The sequence below is a fragment of the Mytilus trossulus genome, chromosome 3 (genome assembly GCF_036588685.1).
Source record: "Mytilus trossulus isolate FHL-02 chromosome 3, PNRI_Mtr1.1.1.hap1, whole genome shotgun sequence".
NCBI lineage: Eukaryota > Metazoa > Mollusca > Bivalvia > Mytilida > Mytilidae > Mytilus > Mytilus trossulus.
The window spans coordinates 52821508-52842342 of NC_086375.1; the positions used below are offsets into that span (position 1 = coordinate 52821508).

General features: G+C 30.7%; 1 protein-coding gene across 3 annotated transcripts; it reads left to right on the plus strand.

Moving 5' to 3' along the window:
- Positions 1 to 2861: 2861 nt before the first annotated feature.
- On the plus strand, positions 2862 to 16833 carry LOC134711814 (CAP-Gly domain-containing linker protein 2-like). 3 transcript variants are annotated; one of them, XM_063572712.1, is made up of 7 exons: positions 2862 to 2951; positions 6385 to 6534; positions 9768 to 9788; positions 11229 to 11337; positions 12039 to 12109; positions 12581 to 12649; positions 13420 to 16830. In XM_063572712.1, exons 2-7 carry the CDS (start codon positions 6393 to 6395, stop codon positions 13722 to 13724), a joined length of 717 nt encoding a protein of 238 aa, XP_063428782.1. In that variant the 5' UTR covers positions 2862 to 2951; positions 6385 to 6392; the 3' UTR covers positions 13725 to 16830. The 3 variants fall into 3 exon arrangements, with proteins under 3 accessions (XP_063428782.1, XP_063428784.1, XP_063428783.1); XM_063572713.1 differs by lacking the exon at positions 2862 to 2951 and adding an exon at positions 3075 to 3098 and having other exon boundaries at positions 13420 to 16833; XM_063572714.1 differs by lacking the exon at positions 9768 to 9788 and having other exon boundaries at positions 13420 to 16821.
- Positions 16834 to 20835: the final 4002 nt, after the last annotated feature.

Here is a 20835-nt window from a genome sequence, read left to right on the forward strand (position 1 = left end):
TCTCGTAGGTTAACTTACTAGTATTTATAGTTCGTTCTTCTGTTGTATTGTTACACCACTGTGCCATTCATACCACATCTTCTTTTTTTATATTTATTGACGTTTTTGTTTCTGTCGGAAAATAGTTTTCTTCAACAAACTAAAGATTCTCCTTTTTATGTTTTTGACAAGTTCCGTTTGCAGGAAAAGACATCAAATCAAATAATCGTTGTTGTAAAACCATGGAAACAACTACTAGTATAGACAGTGAACTTTAAATTTAAACTTCAAACTTTAAAAACTGATTAAAACAGTAGGAGCCTCCAAGGTTCTAGATGTTTGACGCTAGGGCCTTGAATGCACCTAGTGTCTCTGTCTGTGGGATGTCTGGTGGTAAGACGTAAGCTTGGCTCTTTACTTTTGTTTTGGTGAAAAAAATAATTTGTTTTGGACCCTGAGAAAAAAAAAGGGTGTTTCACCCTCAGCTGCCACTATATGTAATGCTAAATTTGAAAGGAAAAAATAGTTTTCGGATTGTCGCTAAAAAAATAGATTGTTCTTCGCCAAAGGCGAAAAAAAAAATTGCACAGAAAAAAAACCATAGCCCCCTCCAGAAAATCAAATGGTTGCTGCCTAATGTTTCTCCTAAACATTCCGAGTGTTGTATTTGCTTTGTCAGTTATCTGTTGTATATGTTGATCCCATTTGAGGTTTTTCTGGATGGTAAGACCTAAATATTCGGCTGCCTGCAATTCTTCGAAATTGTGACCATGGAGATGATATGATGTTTGGATTGGTATTTTCTTGTTTTTAACCCTCAATATTTTGCATTTGTCGGGATGGAATTTCATGCACCATGATTGTTCCCATTTAGCTAGTTTATTAAGATCTTCTTGTAATAATTTTCCATAGTTTTTTATGTTATTATGAGACAGGCGATGGTATCATCTGCAAATAGGCGAACCGTAGCATTTAAATCTTCTTGCAAGTCGTTAATTTAGTATAGAAAGAGGCTTTGCCAACAGGACGGATTCCCACTCAGCCAGTTATTTGTCCACCTACTTGTGTTGCCTTTTGTTCCATAAGTAAATTGTTTGTTTACTAGTAAGCTGTGGTTGACCTTAGCAAAAGTCAATTATCAGCACATCAGTGTGATCCAGAGCGGACCAAGAAGATGGGGTCCGGGGATTGGAACCCCCTTTATTTGGCCCATCAATGCATTTGAATGGGGACATGTAGTTTGACCCCCCCCCCCCTTTTTTTAAATGGCTGGATGGTCCAATAATCATATTATTAACTATGACGTTTTTGGTAGTCTTCATAGACGATTTGGTCAAAGGACACAGTTAAAATGATCGTCCCTAGTGTCGAAAGAGTATAATTGCATTTTATTTTATTTTCATTCACTTTCCATATCAATAAATATACTTTATGCATGACATTATATTTAAGGGGGATAGGCTGTCAAATTCAGGATCACCGATTTGACTCATTTTCTGATTTATAACATACTAAAACGTACATCTTTAGTATTTTAGTCTAGACGCCTTCCAATAAACCATCGAGGTGACCTCAGAAGACTGTCAACATGCAGTCATATAACCCGATGATAAACTTACACGAATAATTAAGTCGTTGTATCCCGCTGATCTACGATAACTGCCTCTCGTGGGAGAAAATCGGACACGGAGAAGGATTTAACTCGAGTAAGATATAAACATAAATATAAATAGATAGTGAACTCGTGCAATTGGAATTTTCTAGGTTCGTTTGATTGTTTGCTATAGGTTAAGATATATATCAAGCATAATTTTTAGCTGTTAAATGTGGACTTTTTTTCTTTTTGATGAAGTAAAACGCGGCTTATTAATACGTAACCCAACCGTCAGTATAGAAAGTATATTTTACTAGTATAGAAAGTCCCTGCCCAACTCTAGCTAAGGTGTTATATTGAAGGTCACATGAATACGGATTCAATGAGGTCGAATTATTCACTCGCAAGAAAATGATTCTTACAAATTTATGTGGTTTTTTTTCAAAAATTAAAACAAACTTGCTGCGCTAAAGGCGAAATATTATTTCATTATTTCATATTCATTTAATGAATGGCTATTATTTATTTTGATTTTATTGAACCATAAAACTAATTTTTGACTCTTCACATTGAATAATCCGCGAAGCGGATTATGTAAAATGTGAAGAGTCAAAAATTAGTTTTATGGTTCAATAAAATCAAAATAAATTATTGCCATTCATTATAAATAAATTTCTATCAAAAATAAGGCTCAAAGAACTTTTTATATTATTTATATTAACAATAACAACCGTACACACATGTTGGCGTATGAATACACAACGTCAGAGTGGGCGTGTCGCCATCAAAATTGACAACATTGAAAATAAAACTAATAATTTTAGCCAATCAGAAGACAGTAAAAACACATCATTTATTTATTAAAGATTGAACAAATCTGGCAATCATATTGTTATCTAATGTCCCTTTAAGTGGTGGAATACAATTTCATGTTTAAAAATGTTATTTGTCCGGTTAAAAAAAGCAAGGATTTGTATAGTGAGATACAAATCCTTGAAAAAAGGTAGGAAAATTATTATGTCTGAAGCTGTGAAACTGAAATATAAACTGGACCCCTTTTGTATTCATGGTGTTCGAGTGCGAAGCTGAAAATGGTCATAGATGGAATGGCGGACCAGTTTAACTGAAATATAGACCATTTGTTCTCAAAGAGTATCAATGCAGTGTACACACTTTTTTTAAAGAGTAGGTGCGGGTTTTTTTTCAATTTGAATTTGTTGTATAAAAGAAATCCCATACGAAAGATCTGTGTTGGGGCCATTTATTTTCGGGTCGAGTTGTCTTGAACAAAGGGCACCTGTTCTTTAAAGCTTCTTTCTGATGGAGATCATGCGTAACATAGATTCAGACTTTTCATAGAAACACCAAACAATATTAGGTAAAAAAATGTTTTTGATTTCTTATTATATATTTGTACATATTTAAGATTAACAACGATTGCATTTTGTTTATGGTTCCATTATTCAAGTCTTTTATAAGATCTAGATTGCACCTATGTAAAAAAAATTGTACACAACGCTTAACGGTTTGTTTATTTTTTGCCTGATCCTGATCCTAAGGTCAATATTTAGTTTGACACAACTAGTTGGCTGTTAAATCAGAGTTTTCTTCTATCAGTCCTATTACAATTTCTTTGTTTTGGGCAGTTTCTTCTGCAGTTCTGTGTTTGGAGCTTCCCAATCGGCTCTGGTAACTTGACCCTCCCTTTACTTTAGCATAAAATCTGCTCCTGCCTTGTACATGTATGTGGACTCTGACTCTGCAAGATCAATATCTTCTTTTGTTGTTTTTGTCATATGTATCATTGTTGGTAATATACTCCTCCATCTGTTGTTTGATTGCTTTGGCTATTTTTTTAAAAACTGGAATCCGCTTGTATTCGCTTCACTCAAACAACTGCCCCGGTATGACACAATTTTTTAGGGCAAAATTTTGCCCTGGAGATTTTAACGAGATTGGACAATACTTTTTTACTTAGCAACGTAGTCGGTACAACATCAGAACATGTAAACAAACAGAACAATTTGGTTTCTTTTGCATAGAACATACCTGTCAACTGACCCGTATTCTGCGGGTGTGACCCGAGATTTTCACAATTCTGAGGGATCACCCGGGACACCCGCCGGGTCATTCAAATCACCCGGGAATTCCGAAAATGACCCTCGAGTTTGATTTCATAAGTAATATTCCTTTGAAATACCAGCAATTTCGTAATTATTCCATGAACAGGAAGTTCATCTAGCTACGTAAACTGTCAAATTAAGTGACCCATTAAGTGCATGGCTTCACTTGACAGCTTTGGTGTCAAACACACTGTTAATTAACACCAATTTACCTTAGCTTTAGGTCGTAAATAAATTGCACTTGGTTTACAAATAAAGGCAACAGTACGTAGTATACCGCTGTTCAAAACTCATAAATCCATGGACAAAAAACAAAATCGGGGCAACAAACCAAAACCGAGGGAAACGCATTAAATATAAGAGGAGAACAACGACACAACACCGAAACGCAACAGCACACAGAAACGGAATACAAACATATTTCAAATAGAGTTAGAGTTACAATGTACTTCCCCTTATTTGTCACCATTCAAAATTTTTCCTTATATTTATGTTTTATGGGTGAAAAAGGTTAAATCATAATAAATATAAAATTCAAATACATACATGTATTGAAAAATAACTTTCCATTATTTTAATACCTTAATACAATTTTGAAAAAAAAAGTTGAAAATTATTTTTTACATTTACACTGCTTTTAACTGTACTAATTACTACATTTTATGATACTCTAATTTCCTATTCTAATCATCATACATCATCACCAGTCACTTCTCAGTCATTACAGCTGAACGGACGTGCTGGGCCAGCTCTCCTTTACCCGCTATCTTCGATGAGGGTTTACTGTTAGATGTTCAACGACTTACTCCTTTAGATGACAGAAACCAATCCATGCCGTACAGAGAGACGTAGTAGTTGGTGTACCCGCGTTAACATGCCTCCAAAACCATTGTCTATTATGGGGAGTGTCATGCCGATTAACGTCCGAGGGCTGTATCCTAGGCTGTTGGGTGATACGACCTACATTTCACTGCCTCACGGCTTTGGTCCTGATAACGCTTCCTGTCATCTTTTGAACTTCGTCCGAGATCATCTACCAGTACTCCATCATCGAGGTTAGCGGGCTGCCAAGCTGACCAAACTGGCCCTGAAAGCAGCCGTTGTGAAGAATAAACACCAAAATAGTAAAAAACCAAAATCTACTCACCAAAACTAAGATGGCGGCCTCCATATTGCGACCTCCACTACTTGTTCCTGACCCATGGCATCAAATCATTTAAAGCTTACCAAACGCCTTCGGGCACCGAGCCGACCGTGCGAGGGCTGAAAAGCCAGTCAAGGTCGTTAAACACTTCCATATATTCTAATCATGGGTGGTATGTTTAATAGGAAGGCTACACAGCCAGTAGTCTCAAACAAATTTAAAATTACATTTGACAAATAAATTCTAGTATTTGATGATGACGAAAAGTATGGAACATTAAAGACTATGTTACACAAAATTATAAAAATCATTTAAAGCTAGCTAGTGCAATGAAAAATAATTCATAAGATTTAAAATGACTTAACCAAGTGAACATGCATTGATGTTCTGGTATCTTCCATATACATTATAAGAAAATGTACCATAAAGTTTGTACGCGTTATGACCTGAGATTTGAGTCTTCAATGCAGGTCATGACCTGCATTTTCATTGTCACAGGTTGACAGGTATGATAGAAAAGCATCAATTAATGTGTCAAATACATCCCTATTCTAGATTTAAATAATTTATAAAATTAGATAAAGAAAAAATATTGAAAAAGGTATAAATTTGACATGAACATAAAATTCCGCTAAACCTCATGAACGATTTTTCGCAAATCAAAATGGAAATTTTTGAACTGAAGGCTGTGGTTTTGACAATGCATTTTAAACTGTGAAATAAAAGGTTCCATTTGATTATTCATTATTGGATGAAAAATAGATGATTCCTTTTCATTTGCGATAACGTTTCTTGGATTGTAGCATTAGAAAAACTTCATGTGTACAATATGAATTGCTGTGTAATACACGTAATTTGATTGGTCAACTAATCAGATTCTACAATAGATCGGCTCACACCGGCTGTCTATGAACAAAGTGTATTAGTCAGCCGAGAACCAGCTTATGTTTTTTATTGTATATTTGGTATTTCTGGGACTGAGATTTCTTTCTTTGGAGGTTGATTGGTTGTATATTGGCCTCTTCTTCCATTGCTTCTCTTCCTGCTGTTCCTGGTAACCTAAGGCAAACTTATAACCCTTTTATTGTATAGCTTCCAGTTTTTTTGTATTTTCCATTGATGTTATCTGACTGTCAAACTGGGCACCAATATTCAATAATGGATCTTATATTTATGGCAAGCCAAAGTGGACAAAAATATATATGTTTTTAGTATTTAAAAATTCATTTTCTAATTTAAGAAAATCATTTTCTAATATTTGAAATTCATTCTCTAATATCAAAAAAATCATTTTCTAAACTAAGAAATTAATTTTCTTTTATTAGAAATTCATTTTCTAATATTAAGAAAAAGTGTTTAATATTAGAAAATCATTTTCTTTTTTAGAAAACACATACCAGTCGACTGGCATACATTTCCGCCCCAAAATCTCTATGATGCGTGCTCCTATACATGTAGTTAACTATCCATACTATTTTGCTGTTATTTCTAAAAATTAGTGATAATTTTTGTAAAATTCAAACTTATAATTATTTCTTTTTAAGATTGAAAAATGGTGCTTCATCAAAATGTGAATGTTGGGCAAAGGGTAGAAGTGAAAGTTCACAACAGAATATACAGAGGAACAGTCAAATATAAAGGTGCTATTATTCACAAACCAGGAGATTGGGTTGGAGTATCATTAGAAAAACCAGGTAAGATAGAAAAAAATCATAAATGGGGAAATAAAAAAACCCATACAAGTATTTTGCATTTGTTGATGTTAGAATTGAGTCATGGATTTTTCAAAAACATCGCATTATATAAAAGGTAAACCTTCTTTTGGGATTACTTGTTGGTTATTTTAAAATTACGATTAAAATTGTGATAAGCTTACATGTACATGTACATTTATCATAATTGCTCAGTATTTAATGTCAATGTTGAGACTTAGAATATATTTGATCATGATGATGTAAATACCTTATATTAAGTCAAGTTAACAAGAAGTCTGGAATTATTGTATACTTGTACATAAAACATGGTCTTGGAAAATAGTTGTAATAAAAATCTTTACTGAATCAAAACATATACATGTATGTAGGTTATCTTTAGTGTTAAATTCTGAGATTCTTTATTTAAATGTCTCAATTTGAATCACAGAACATTTAAATGATCTGACAACTGTAAAAAAAATTAAATATGTCATATCAAATAAATTTTGCATTCAGGGACATTTCTCAGTTTATTAATAGATAAAGGTAAAATGATAAACATGTTTTTTTTTGTAATAACTATTAAAGTACTGCATAAGAAACATATTTTTAGATTACAATCATTTCCTTTTATCATAGAAGTTCCTTTCCAACATACATGTAAATCTAACACGGTTTACATAGCCAGAAAAGTTGCCGAAGACAGGAGATACATTTGTAGTTTTATAATAACATTTGGAAAAAAATAATTTTGTATACCATTTTTTAATTTAACCCTTTAGTTAAATACTATTATTATTTTTGAGTGCATAGTCTTGACAGCTATATTTAATTTAATAGGCTTGACAATAAGTTGACAATGATTGAATTATTTGCAAACATTTTTAATTGAGGTTATAGCATGTCAAATACATTCAATATTTAGATTAGGAATTACTTTACATTTGAATAAATTAATGTGATCTAACAACCTTTGAGAATAACTTGCAGAAAAAAATAAAATGTGATTTTAATAATAGAAAATTATTTTCTTAAAACTTAAAATACATGATCATACATGTTTATGTTCAATAAAATATTTAAAAATAATCTGCAAAGCAAATACCACTTCTGTAATTATTCTTTGTATATCATAGCATAATATAAACTGTATAAAAGTTATCATACATGTATTGAATAATGTATGTCTTTTAAAATATATACATAAATTTCCGTTATGATGATGCAAAATAAAGATAGGGTCACCGACTTCGTTCTTACGGTATACATCATTTAAAGTTGCGTTCTATGTGGAAAAATCAAACAAAACGTCGAAATAATCGTAACGTTATCGCGTTGCAGGCCGTAAAACGTTGATTTTTGACGTTTTTCACTACAAACAAGGTTACAAATTGAGTATTAGACAAAAAACGAAGTCGATGACCCTATGATTATTTTATATCATTAAAACAGAAATTTATGTGTCAACAATATATAGTTTTTTAAGAAAAATCTATGAAGTAGAATTCGAGATTTGGCGTTTTCAAGACAAATTTTAGAAGGTTTTTCGCCGATTTTATGTGCTTTCTATACAAATGTTCACCCATTTTGTAACATTTCAATCAGTAATATTTCAAGTGATAATTGAGATAAATGCATTATTTTTTCGATTTCTTAGTTGTAGTTCAAAGAGCCAAGGTTGTATGCAAATTTTTAGCAAAATCTGCGACATAGCCCATTTACTGTTCCTTGACCTTAAGGAGTAATTGCTTATTATATTCAATTTTTTATCAATTTTCATAAATTTTGTAAATTTTTACAAAATAATTGCCACTGAAACTACTTAGCCAAGTTCATTATAGTCTAGATAGACATAAATGTAAGCATCAAGAATGTTCAGTAAAGTAAGATCTACAAACAAATCACCATCACCAAAATACAATTTTGTCATTAATCCATTTGTGTCCTTTGTTTGATATGCACATAGACCAAGGGTGAGCGACACAGGCTCTTTAGAGCCTCTAGTTTAATTCCATTGTGATTAATTACAGATTCAATATTTCTTTTTTTTTCATTAAAGTCTCACCACTTGTATAACATTATACATTACAATATACGTATAAAACATTGTGTATAACATGAAATATTGGATAACATTTATAAAACATATTGTCTTTTAAAACTAGCAGTAATTATAAAGTATCATTACATGTAGCTGCAATGCTAAAACATATACAAATACCATTCTTTTAAGAATTATGAGAGACTAATATTAAAGGATTAATTTTATACAATATTTTACACAATTTTAAAACTACATTTATCTAAGATTTAAAATACATCATCAGCTATATACAAATAAAAAAAATTGTTCTTTTACATAAAATATTATAGCAGGTTTTAGCAACTACCTGACATACATGTAGTTCTTCATTTCTGAATAAAAATATAAACTTTTCATCAATAGACAAGTTATAAAATTGATCGATATGTTTTACTGCTCCACTTTACTATATCTCAAAGGTCTGCATATAAAGGACATAAAGTAAATACATGAACATGTTTTTCGTCTTCAATTTCATTTTTACACATAAAACAACATCTTTCATTTATTGGTTTATTCTCATATCATCCTGTTTCTATTTTAAGTGGTTCAACACCACATCTAAATTTTGAATAAGCACTTCTAAATTTAATAGACATATTTTGTTTTAAGTATATTGTGATTTATATAGCTTATAAGTACGAAGCTTGTTACCATTACTCTGTGACAAAATTTTCGTTTGCCATTCTGCAATATATTTATTTAAGAAAATAAAACATTATCAATTTCTAGAACAATATTCTTATGCAGCACACAATTAATACTAGTATACAATTCAAAATTACAATCTTTAAGTTTTTCATGGCTCTATGACACCAGTTTTTTTTTATTTAAAGAATTTTTATGTGACCATTTGAAAACTTTATAATTTATTCTGTCATTGGTCATGAGTCATGACACTACATCTTGCCCAGTGCATGAAGACACATGTCTATTGCTTTACACTAGGTGGTCTCAAATAAAGGGACTAGAAATGAATTCCCAAAAAAATCAAATGCTCCTTAAATGATCTTAAATTAAGAGACTACTATATTTATTAAAATATTCAAATGATGATAACATCAATTACTTTATCTCCAATGAGTAAAACCATTCAACATACAAATTGTAATCCAAGATTTAAAATGACCTCATAATATATATTTGACAGTTGAAGATTTTATGTTGACAGGTTTGTAATATTTTGTATATATCCTGTTTTCTGAATATTAACAGACTATAAACACCTCATTGCTGATCAACCATGTATTTCCTTCCAAATCCTAGCTGTATATACATGTATGAACCTTATGTTTTCTGTCATATCGTCTACAAGTAGAATCTCTGCTAACCATCAAATAACAGGGAGAATGGTGTTAATCACTTTTAAGTATTAAAATACCCTTCAGTAAAAAATAAATAAACACAAAACTTTCTTGTATTAACTGGTACAGGATATTTCCACTAAAAGAAATCTTAGTTTGTGTCATGTCTATGTTTAGTGTGGTAGTTTAGACATAACTTTACTTCCCCACCTTTTCAGGAAGCCATGTTGACATGCTGAATCATTTATCCTTATTCCAAAATCACCATTTTTCATTTCATTAAAAGACATGTGTTTCCTGCAGCTTTTGAAAAGGGTTGGGCAATTTTTTTCTCAGATTGTGCTCATATGGTGATTGGCTTCACTTTAATGGCACCCTTTTCATGGTGGACTTCACATTAAGTTAAAGGGCAACCACTCTTTAGATAAATATACAATTGCAAGCACTGTTATATATAGGGAATAAGAATGCATGCAATTCTATTTTCAGTAGATATATAAATATATAAATTATAAATTTCAAATGATAAGTTTCAGGACAATCCATTTAAGAAGTACTTACACTTATATTTGATAATTCGTTATAGTAAACATGCTGTTTCATAATTACTTGTAGTTACCACCAATTTCAGTTGCAAGTACAACATGTAGCAAATCTTTTCCTGATTAGTGATTAATGCTACACTCTGTTTACTCTTCAACTGTTTAGTTTTCTGATAAGGTTTACATTTTTAATGAAGGAGTACTTATAATGACTGTTCATATTTTTAATACAGTTGAAAGATATACAACTGCATTTGAATATTTTGCAGAAGATTTTCTTCAGAGTAACAACTAGGTTGAACTCGGCTTACAATATGAAGAATGCTGTCCAGGCTCTGATTCACTAGCTAGACATCAACACAATAACTGATCATATGATTATATATATAGATACATAAAATGTAGTTTGATAGATTTATAATAAAAATATTTATATTCAAACAAACTACCTCCAAAATAAATATCCTTTCATTTTTTGTATGTGGTGCATTGCATCAAAAAATGAAACTAGTCTCCAATATCTGCATGTTTGTACAGTGCAGACAACTTTTTTTTTGTCAATCCTTTGATTTAATATCATTTTTTTTTTTTAAATTGAGTCAAATTTTTATTCTAAAAATTTACAATGTAACATGTAAAATATGATTGATTTTATGAAGATTTTTTTTTAATTTGATTTTTTTTTCACATTTGAACTAATATAATCATTTGAAATTTATACTCTAGATCAACACTTATAGTTATGTTCTGCTTTGATTATTTCAGTTGGAGATAATGATGGAATGTTAATGGGAAGAAGATATTTTCAGTGTAACAATGGACATGGAATCTTCGTCAGAGCCAATTGCATCAGATTTATTCCTTTGACTAGATGGTATGTAAAGTAATCATGATGCATTTTAATCATGTTTTTTAAATATAGTTCAAATTATTTTTTACTCAATCACATTCATTTATATTAAAGATAAACAGGATATAGTAATCATGCTAGTTTAAAAAAAACGAGATAATAATCAGAAAAAAGAATACTTAAAATGCCCCTAAAAGGTTTATGCATGGTTTAACATATATATATGTGATACAGCTTGTAGTGGAATTTTGAGGTTATTTAATTTTTATCTTATATTTTCATCTATACTTTATTTTCAATTATCTTATACACACACTACATGTAGGGTATGAATTATCAGTTATAACTTGATGTCAACTATTAAAGATGCATCATAAAAGATTCATTTATTTTATTGTTATGCCTCACTTTTTTGTTGTTTTGCAAAAATTTAGTTAATCCTTGTAGGTTTAATGGAAAATGGTATGTGCATCCAGTCGTTATTTTATCTGTCTTTGTCTGTTTGTCCACTCTATAGAATTTTTTGGTCAAGGTATTTAAACATGGAGTTGAATGAACATCAGTTTGAGACCTAGAGCATATGTCATTTTGATGTTAACTCCCTTAATTGAATGCCATGGAAATGTGATAATGTGAAACCTGTGAATTCTCAGGTTAAAGCATTAGTTACTTGATTGATACCTTCATTCACGTATTGTTCAATGTTTTATTTACTGTAATTCTAGGACCTACAACAAATACCACAAAGTAGCAGACAGAGCAGAGGTAGATGAACCATTATTTTATTCATCTCCAAGTAAGTTTATTTACTTTCAATATATCACATTCATATATGTCCTTTACATATAATAAAGAAGATGTGGTATGATTGCCAATGAGACAAATGTTAACAAGAGGCCAAATGACATGGACATTAACACATATAGGTCACTGTAGGACCTTCAACATTGAGCAAAGCCCATACTACATAGTCCTGTTTTGTGTTTGTATCAACTGAGATAAAAGTAGCATGATATTAAGCATATTGATGTTATTAAGTTTCTGTCTGCCATTTGTTCATTGTCATTCAACTTATTTTCATTGTTTAGCAACTGCTTAAATTCTGACCGCCTGGAAGTAACCTGAAAGTGGCGCTAAAAAATGGTGTTAAAAAACATTTGATTAAGGTCTGCTCATTGTAAACAAGCAATGTGTTGGTATACATTAACTGTAACTAAAAGATCCTAGTATTTTATAGTCTTCAGTGTGGTTACTTTATTTATTTCAGAAGCAGCTGATCCAACAATGATATCAGAGGACATGGAAAGGAGGGTGAAGACAGGTGCTTCATTTGGTGGTTAGTATTGTATTTTGTACAGGGATCTTGGAATCATAATCTGTGATCATCATAGTTGTCATGATTGTTATCGATAAATTTTCCGAGAAATCAACAGGAAGTAGCTGTTATCATGAAAATTTTGTAATACACTTATTAAAACAGCTATAGTTTTTAACTTCTGGATGGTAACTTGAGAAATGAAATTGAGAATGGAAATGGGGAATGTGTTAAAGAGACAACAACCCAACCATAGTAAAAAAAACTACAGCAGAAGGTTTTTAGATCGATCAAGTTCTCTGAACACAATTCCATTTAAGTTTCATATTTTGTTTATGCAGAGTTATTCCCCTTGATAGTGTAAGAAATATCTCATCAGCTGGTTTTAATGTGACCTGTTGAGTTGCAACATCATCCAAAGCAGATTTCATACATTAACAGCATTTTGTTAAAAGTAAGTCCCAACCCATCCATTAAGAAATAGCTAATACAATGTATTGCTCTTATTTATATTATATAAGCATGGAGATCTGTTTCCTATTGACTCATTAAATTTAGCAATTTTTCAAGAATGTTTATTTGTTAAGAATTTGGATAGTGTACTCTATATATATATATATAGTCAAAGTACCTCAATTGATTCTTAATACATAATTAGGAAAATTAGTACCATAGGTATTAGATTTAAAAAAAAAATGCCCTTACATGTATATACAAGTACATGTAATAAATTCAATTCATTAAGGATTACTATTTTAATACTTAATATTTACTCTTATGTTATATTTCAGACAATCCTTTCAGTAGAGCAAAGCGATACCCTTTAACACATTCAGTAGGAAATCGTATTCCAGCAGCAACAATGACCAGATCGATGACTTCCTTGAGCTACACAACACGACCAATACATGCTGAATATGACATTGAAGATGATTTTATATCATACCCCTCAATACCCAGAACTCACATGCCGTACTCTGCACTACGGAATCAAGTAAAACGAGGCTGGGAAGGGGCACACTATGTAAGAGAAATGTCTGTAGGAACAGGAAGAGACTCGATGAAGTTTAGTCAATGGAATGATGTTTCGCCATAATTTTATTTTAGTTTATATTATACTATGGTGCACAGTATTATTTAATTAAAATTGGTTTTAAGTTTCTTCAACTCAGAAATGTCAAGCCTATGCTGCATGCATTTAGTAGTAAAATTAAATGATAGTTTAGATCATGGATAAAATTCAATTGATTTATGGATTTGTGTATGTGTTATCCACATTAAAAAGGTTAAATTATTAATGTGACAAGATTGCTCTTTTTCTAAATCCTACCAAGCATGCAAAAAGTAACAATTTTAGAAAAAGTTTTAAATATACAAATATTGTTAAACCTGTGAGTTTTTCATACACAGAATATCTTCTTCAAATTAAGAATTTACTCTTTTATATTCACCTGAGTCAATTGACTATTTGGATTTTGAAAAAAATAAGTAAATAGAATCAAATGTACTTTAAAATCATGCACAGACTTGTTGACATCTTTTGAATTTATGAGTCAACGTATATTGATGAATATTAGGTTAATTAGTCGGTTTTAAGTGCCACAATGATGTTGTAGGACTTGTTCTTAAAGTATTTGCCCCCTAGTGATTGCTGTAATTGGGCATTTGAAACAATGTTATGAATGATATTCACCTGAAAACCTTTTGTTTAAAAGATACCATTGGCATGTTATAAATTAAGGAAAAAAATGTGTTAAATGCATCTCAAAATCTGTATGTATATTATTTTGTTCTAAATTTACTATCCACAAAATGTCAGCAGAGATCATAGGAAGTCATTCATATTCTAAGTTTTAATTTTTGGAATGTTATAATTCACAAGTTAGAAACTTGTGGTTATTCTCATGAATAAATTGACTATGTATCATAAATTAAACATTATTTGTTTAAAGAAAATATTTTGCACTTTTAAAAAAACCTCCAGGGGCAATTACTTGTCATTCTATAAATTCAGGAAGTGTTTGTTATTGTGATTTTGTCATTTTGGATTACTGTAAAATGCAATTTTAGTTTTGCTCAATTGAGAAAAATCTTGTATAATTCATATGAAAAAATTCAAAATGCTAGTTTGAATTATTGTTATTATAATAACCTTGTCTCATTTTTCCAAATAATAAAAACATCGCAATGTTTTCTGAATTTACAGTAACATGAAAAATATCAACAGTGCAATTCACTGCTATATCAGTAAATAAATATGCATCAAAGACATTTAACAAAATTTTAATAAACAAATCATGATAAATGATTAGCTGGACAAAATAAAGACTTGAGGGTAAATAGAGAAATCCTTAATTAAGTGCAATTTCGATTTTTTTTTTTTTTAATACTGAAGATGAAGAATCAAATGGTTTAAATAGTATATTCATGTTACATTCTACTCATCAATTTAGCATAAGACTAGTATAAAGACATAAAATTATTGAAACATAATAGTTGTCTATATATACTACTAAATTAAGAGACTAGTATTTATATAAGCAAAAAAACTCATGTTTACTTTTTTAACGAATCGTTTAGGTGACATTATTCAAAGCTCACTGTTTTATATGAACAGTTAAATATCATATAAGGCTCACATTTTGTACGAAAAGTTTTAGGTGACATAATTCAAGGCTCACATTTTTATATGAAAATTTTTAGGTGACATTTTATATAGATCACATTTTTATTGTAAGTATGTTTTATTTCAGTACAATATATATCCCATTTATTATTCCTTACAATTTAGTTATGATTTGTATATGAATATACACTCTACTATAAATTTCTGTGATAAAAACCTTTAATGATAAGGTTGGATACATTAAGTATTTCATTATTTCATTATTTGTTGTGGTAAACATGCTTTGTAAAAAATAATTTTAAAATGAAGAAAAAGATACCCTTCAATACCAAAGTTTGAAATATATTGCACAATGGGAATTGATTATATACAGATAAAGTCATACATTTTTATTTAAATTTCAATTTACACACATTTGTGACATACTATCCTTAAACATGTGGAACTTTGTTATTAGAATTATGTTATTTTTCATATGGCATTTTCATCATTGTATATTTTTATGGGGGAAAAGGGAGTGTATGTCTTTCAGTTTTTGAAATAACTGAGTTTGCAATATTTGTTTTATGTACTAAGGTGGCAGAAATAAGATAAAACAATTGCTGTGATAATTTGTTTTTGATTTTTATTGTTCAGTTTACTTTTCCAATATTGTCAAGTACTGTTTTTAATTGTTGAAGTTTTCTGTAGTTTTTTTTTGGTCTTTTTGACAATGAATTTTAATTTGGAATTTTTTACCAAATTTTTAATTATATTAACTACTATAAATGATTTATTGATGAATTACACATTTTGTAAAGATATTTTCATGTGTGTTTTACATGTTATCTTGTAAATTATATACCCTGATTAGTATAAGATAAGTGTTTACCATCACAACCTCCACAACGATTTTTTGTTCTACCTAAAACATATCAAAGATTATCTCCTGAAATCAATTGATGAAATGCTTTTTTGTTAACATAATTCAAGATGGGCACCAGTTACATAAAGAAACAAAAAGAAAAAAGAAACAAGAAAGACTTTTATCAGTGGCAGGAAAACTCTCACAAAAATGGAAATAGTGATTAGTAATTCAAAAGATGGGGTATATGATTATAAAAGCATGTTTTATATCCCCACTTTCTGAGTTGGTTGTAAACTAGAATGACCTGGTCAGTGTGTATGTTTGTCGGACCCTGTAATAATCTTAACAATTGTTTCAGCTTCAGTGTTAAGGAATGATTTAATAATAAGTCAAAAACTTCCTGTTCTATGATACTTTGTTTTTATATAAGACCCATTAAGGAAAGAATGTTTGTCCATGTCTTAATTAGAAACTACATAGTATTATTATTTGCATGACACACTTTTTTCACACTTTTATTCATGATAACAGAATTAGAAAACATTTACTAAATATTTATGAGCATTAGAACTATTTTTATAGAAATGTTTTATTTTACACATATCTAGTATTTTAGAACACCTGCTTCAATTATTTATTTTTAGGAAATAGTTTACATTGTTACTGTAGTCATTGTTATATTCTACTGATGTTATTTATTTGTTTATAATATTGCATGTTTTAATGTTCAGGAAAAAATAAACTATGTTTATGCTTTTACTTTATTTTTCTGTCTTGATTTATTATTGAAATGACACAGCCTTGAAGGTCATATTTGATATCAAAACTTATAACTACTCATTTTTGAGGTCTTATATATTTTTGTCTTACTGGTATTCTTATGGCTTTCTCTGAAGCGAGTTTAACTTAGATAGATAGTTTCTGTGTAGGCTGTAACCTTCTATTATATAATGTGCCTTGTTGGATAGAAATCGACCAAATGCACATACATATATCAAACTTTGACAGGTTTTTTAACATTTAGATATGTAGTAAAAGATGAATTTTGATCCTTTTTGTTTGGTTCTTATACACTTTGGATGTGGACAATTTATTACAGCGATTATGTTCAGTAGATTAAGGCCCCACAACATTACATTAGTAACAGTGGATGCTTTTGAAATCAGTTAATTAGGTTTTTTTAACTTTTAATTCATTATCAGATGTGCCATAAAAGTATAGATTAGCATCACCATACATTTACTTGCTAGCATACCAGCTTATTTAAATTAATTTCTGGAATGTGACCAGACACAAATTATAATTTATTTTTAAATCTAGGTTTAGTGGTTTTTCATTCAAAGTTTTTTACTTGGGGTTTTCGAATTGAAATATAAAAAAATCACAAAACTGCCAATCTTGTTATTCAACTTTAGAAAAGTGCGATTGCAACGGAGACAACTATTCACCAGAGTTCAAAGTAAGTGGATGTATAGTAAACCATATGGCCTTCAAAAATGTTTGTATAAGGCACTGCTATGAAAAATGTGAAACAATTCAAACGAGAAAAGTATCAGCATAACATAAAACAAAACATATATTACAGACTTGCAAAATAATACATGTTAAAATGTTATTTTCAATTCAGTGGTCAGTGATTTGGAACTAACATGTTCATCTACATAGTTTCCTTGAATTCTTCGTTGAAACATTTAGAATTTATTTAGAATTTAATATGTGATTCAGGTTCCAACTCCTTCTAGTACAGTTTACCTTAGGTCGTTTTATTTATCCTTTGCTACTGTCGCTGATATTTGCCGAATATACCTGAATTAGATTTTCTCTTTTGCACCGGAAGTTTGAGCATGAAACACTATACATGCTATATTCGTACAGTGTAAGAACAAACTAAACTTATTTGACAAGCTTTAGTAATAGAGAGAAAAGTGAGTCGTACTGTGAACAAATATATGTATTCTTAAATGAAATCTTGAAAATTTGATTAGTAACCAAAACTAAACTGCGACATTAACAGTAATTTGGGCATACCCGTTCGACTAGTACTCCAACAGAAGCAGGATACTAGTTTATCACTTTGTGTTATATGTACAATTGTATTTGTATATATATATATATATATTAGAAAGGTTGATTGGCGGACAAAAAGATATACTCAACTGGAATAGTAAGTGAAGAAATAAGTCCTAGAAAGAAATAACATTTGAGGTATGATCAAACTTTCCCTTTCGTGTTTTAGTTTTCATGTGAACAATCTTAACACCATCCAAGAAACATACTACAAAACTCAAATATTGACTGAGAGCCGTTTTCCTAAATGATTGAAAGAGGTTCTATTTGCGCAGGAAAGTTATCTGCATATTTTAGTGACACTTTTCCCAACTTTTCATACTTATCTGAAGTAAGGTACACAAGTGTGAATACTTTGACTTTCAAGATTAAAAGCATTTATTGATTTTTTCCTTTCGATCAGAGCAGTGCTATAAATACCAGTACTTGATTGTATGTCATCCAGTGGAAAGGCGAAATCTACCGACATTATTGATTTTAAGAGGGACAAAGAAGATACCAGACTCATAAAACGAAAATAAACAACGTCATAGCTAAACATGAAAAAGACAAAAAGACAAGCAATAGTACACATGACACAACATAGAAACTAAAGAATAAGCAACACGATCCCCACCAAAAACTAGGGGTGATCTCAGGTGCTCCGGAAGGGTAAACAAATCCTACTATAGATCTATATATGGTACCCGTCGTGTTGCTCATGATATTACAAATCATGGGAATAGTCTAATTCGGTAGGTCACATTCATGAAAGGTAAAGGGGATTAAGGTTATGACGTCAGAAACATATCCGATATAATTTGTGAAACGGTTATTCCATAACGGTCAACCAACTCGTAATCATCCACTAATGGCGTCTGTAAAATTTACGAAGAGATGATTTCAACTTCACCATTTGCATCCTCCTCTATGAAACTAATTCAATTCTATCTATTTAGTCCATCAAATCAAATAAAAACGTCCTATAATACCATTATACTAGTACCATGAAAAATGAATTGGGAGGATATCAACTCGAATCACCCCCTCCACACGGACCTTTACTTGCTGTAAAAAAAAATATATAAAACTTGAGACCTTAAAAAACGTAACTGCATGAACAAAGTAAACAAAAACTTCTAGACTATTGTGAATTCTGACGGGGAGGTAACAAAATAAGTCTATGCACGAGCAAATGATTGAGTAAAATCGAGAATGGAAGTTGAGATGAGGCAACAACCATACTAAAGAGCAAAAAACAGACGAAGGCCATCAACGGGACTCGAACACAGCTAGAAAATCCCGTACCTGTTCAGTGACGATGGACGTCATACTAAACCAAAAAAAACATATAAATATACTTAAATAAAAAAACATATAACACTAACAAAATCAGGAGGCTCCTGATTTGGGACGTACGCAAAAATGCGGTGGGGTTTAACATGTTTAGCGAGATCCCAAACCTCCCCAATATTGGAGTGACTTCATACGAGAAGCATATATATAAAGTATAACAATATTACAGGATATGTGTTTCTGATACGACCAACGCTATTTTTTGGCAAAAACAAATAGTGTTCATATTGGTCAGATTTTGGAAGAAGTTAAGTTAACAAAATTTAAAGGTTTTAAAATATAAGATTATTTGATATTTCGTTTGTGTAAATTCGGCTCACATATGTGCATATATAGACCATATCAAAATCGAATTTTTGGAGCACTCACACTACATATAAAAATGTAACGGCTTCTGGTAAATGTCTTGCAAGATGTCCAATGTCGGATTTTGCCGTTTTTTACAAATAAATTGTCATTTGCAACGTTATTTATTAAAAATTCAGATCAGTTGCATGCTAAATAGTCCTTTTCCGTAATTGTGCTTTATCTTACAAAACAGCTACATACTTTTTGATTACTTGCGTAGTCGAAACGACTTCGTGTCTTGCAAGTTTGTCCACTGGACGATTTTCGTACGTTTTCAACACCGTCGATTCTGGGTACGCTATTTATGGTGGATCATCTGTATATATAGTTTTTCAGATAGAATTTTCTTGAAAGTCAGATACTATCAACAAGACCACAAAGCATCATAAAAAAAATCCGATGACTTGGTTTGTTCGTTTAGATGAGGTTATAAATTGTGAAAAAGTTTTGTATCACAAGAGGAAATTATCTTTATCAAATTTTCTAATTTGGAAAGCGTAAACTGACTGCGATTTTTTAATTTTTTTTATTTCTCTGCAATAAGATTCATGTGTTTAGAATTGAAAGTGAAATAAAATTAGGCCTAAAGCGTTGCTATATACCTCTCCACATCATGCAAAGACATATGTAGACATATGAGATGAATTATAATTAACCTTTTTTTTCTGACAATCGTTTCATTTCATAATCTAATTGTACCACTGTTAAAGAAAGTATAGTGAATTTTATAAGCAAGACCCGTTTAACTTGTTATTTTCGGGGGAAAACATATATTTTAGCAAAATATATATCCTCCTCCTTTTCGGATCTAAAGGGGAAAACATTGCACTTTAATACGTTTTATGTCAATTGATCTCTGGTAGAGAGTTGTCTCATTGGCACTCATTATACCATATATATCTTCTCATTTCATAAAGATATGCATTATCAAAATACGATACATTTTGTTCAGTGTTTGTTGCTTACGTTACCTTCATTGGGAAA

Bases quoted from the DNA above. Each gene is read 5' to 3' on its own strand.
- LOC134711814 (XM_063572712.1), top strand. From the start codon at position 6,393: ATGGTGCTTCATCAAAATGTGAATGTTGGGCAAAGGGTAGAAGTGAAA. The intron at 9,789-11,228 runs GTTTGTAATATT...TGATTATTTCAG, and splicing joins TGAAGATTTTATGTTGACAG to TTGGAGATAATGATGGAATG. The intron at 11,338-12,038 runs GTATGTAAAGTA...CTGTAATTCTAG, and splicing joins TTTATTCCTTTGACTAGATG to GACCTACAACAAATACCACA.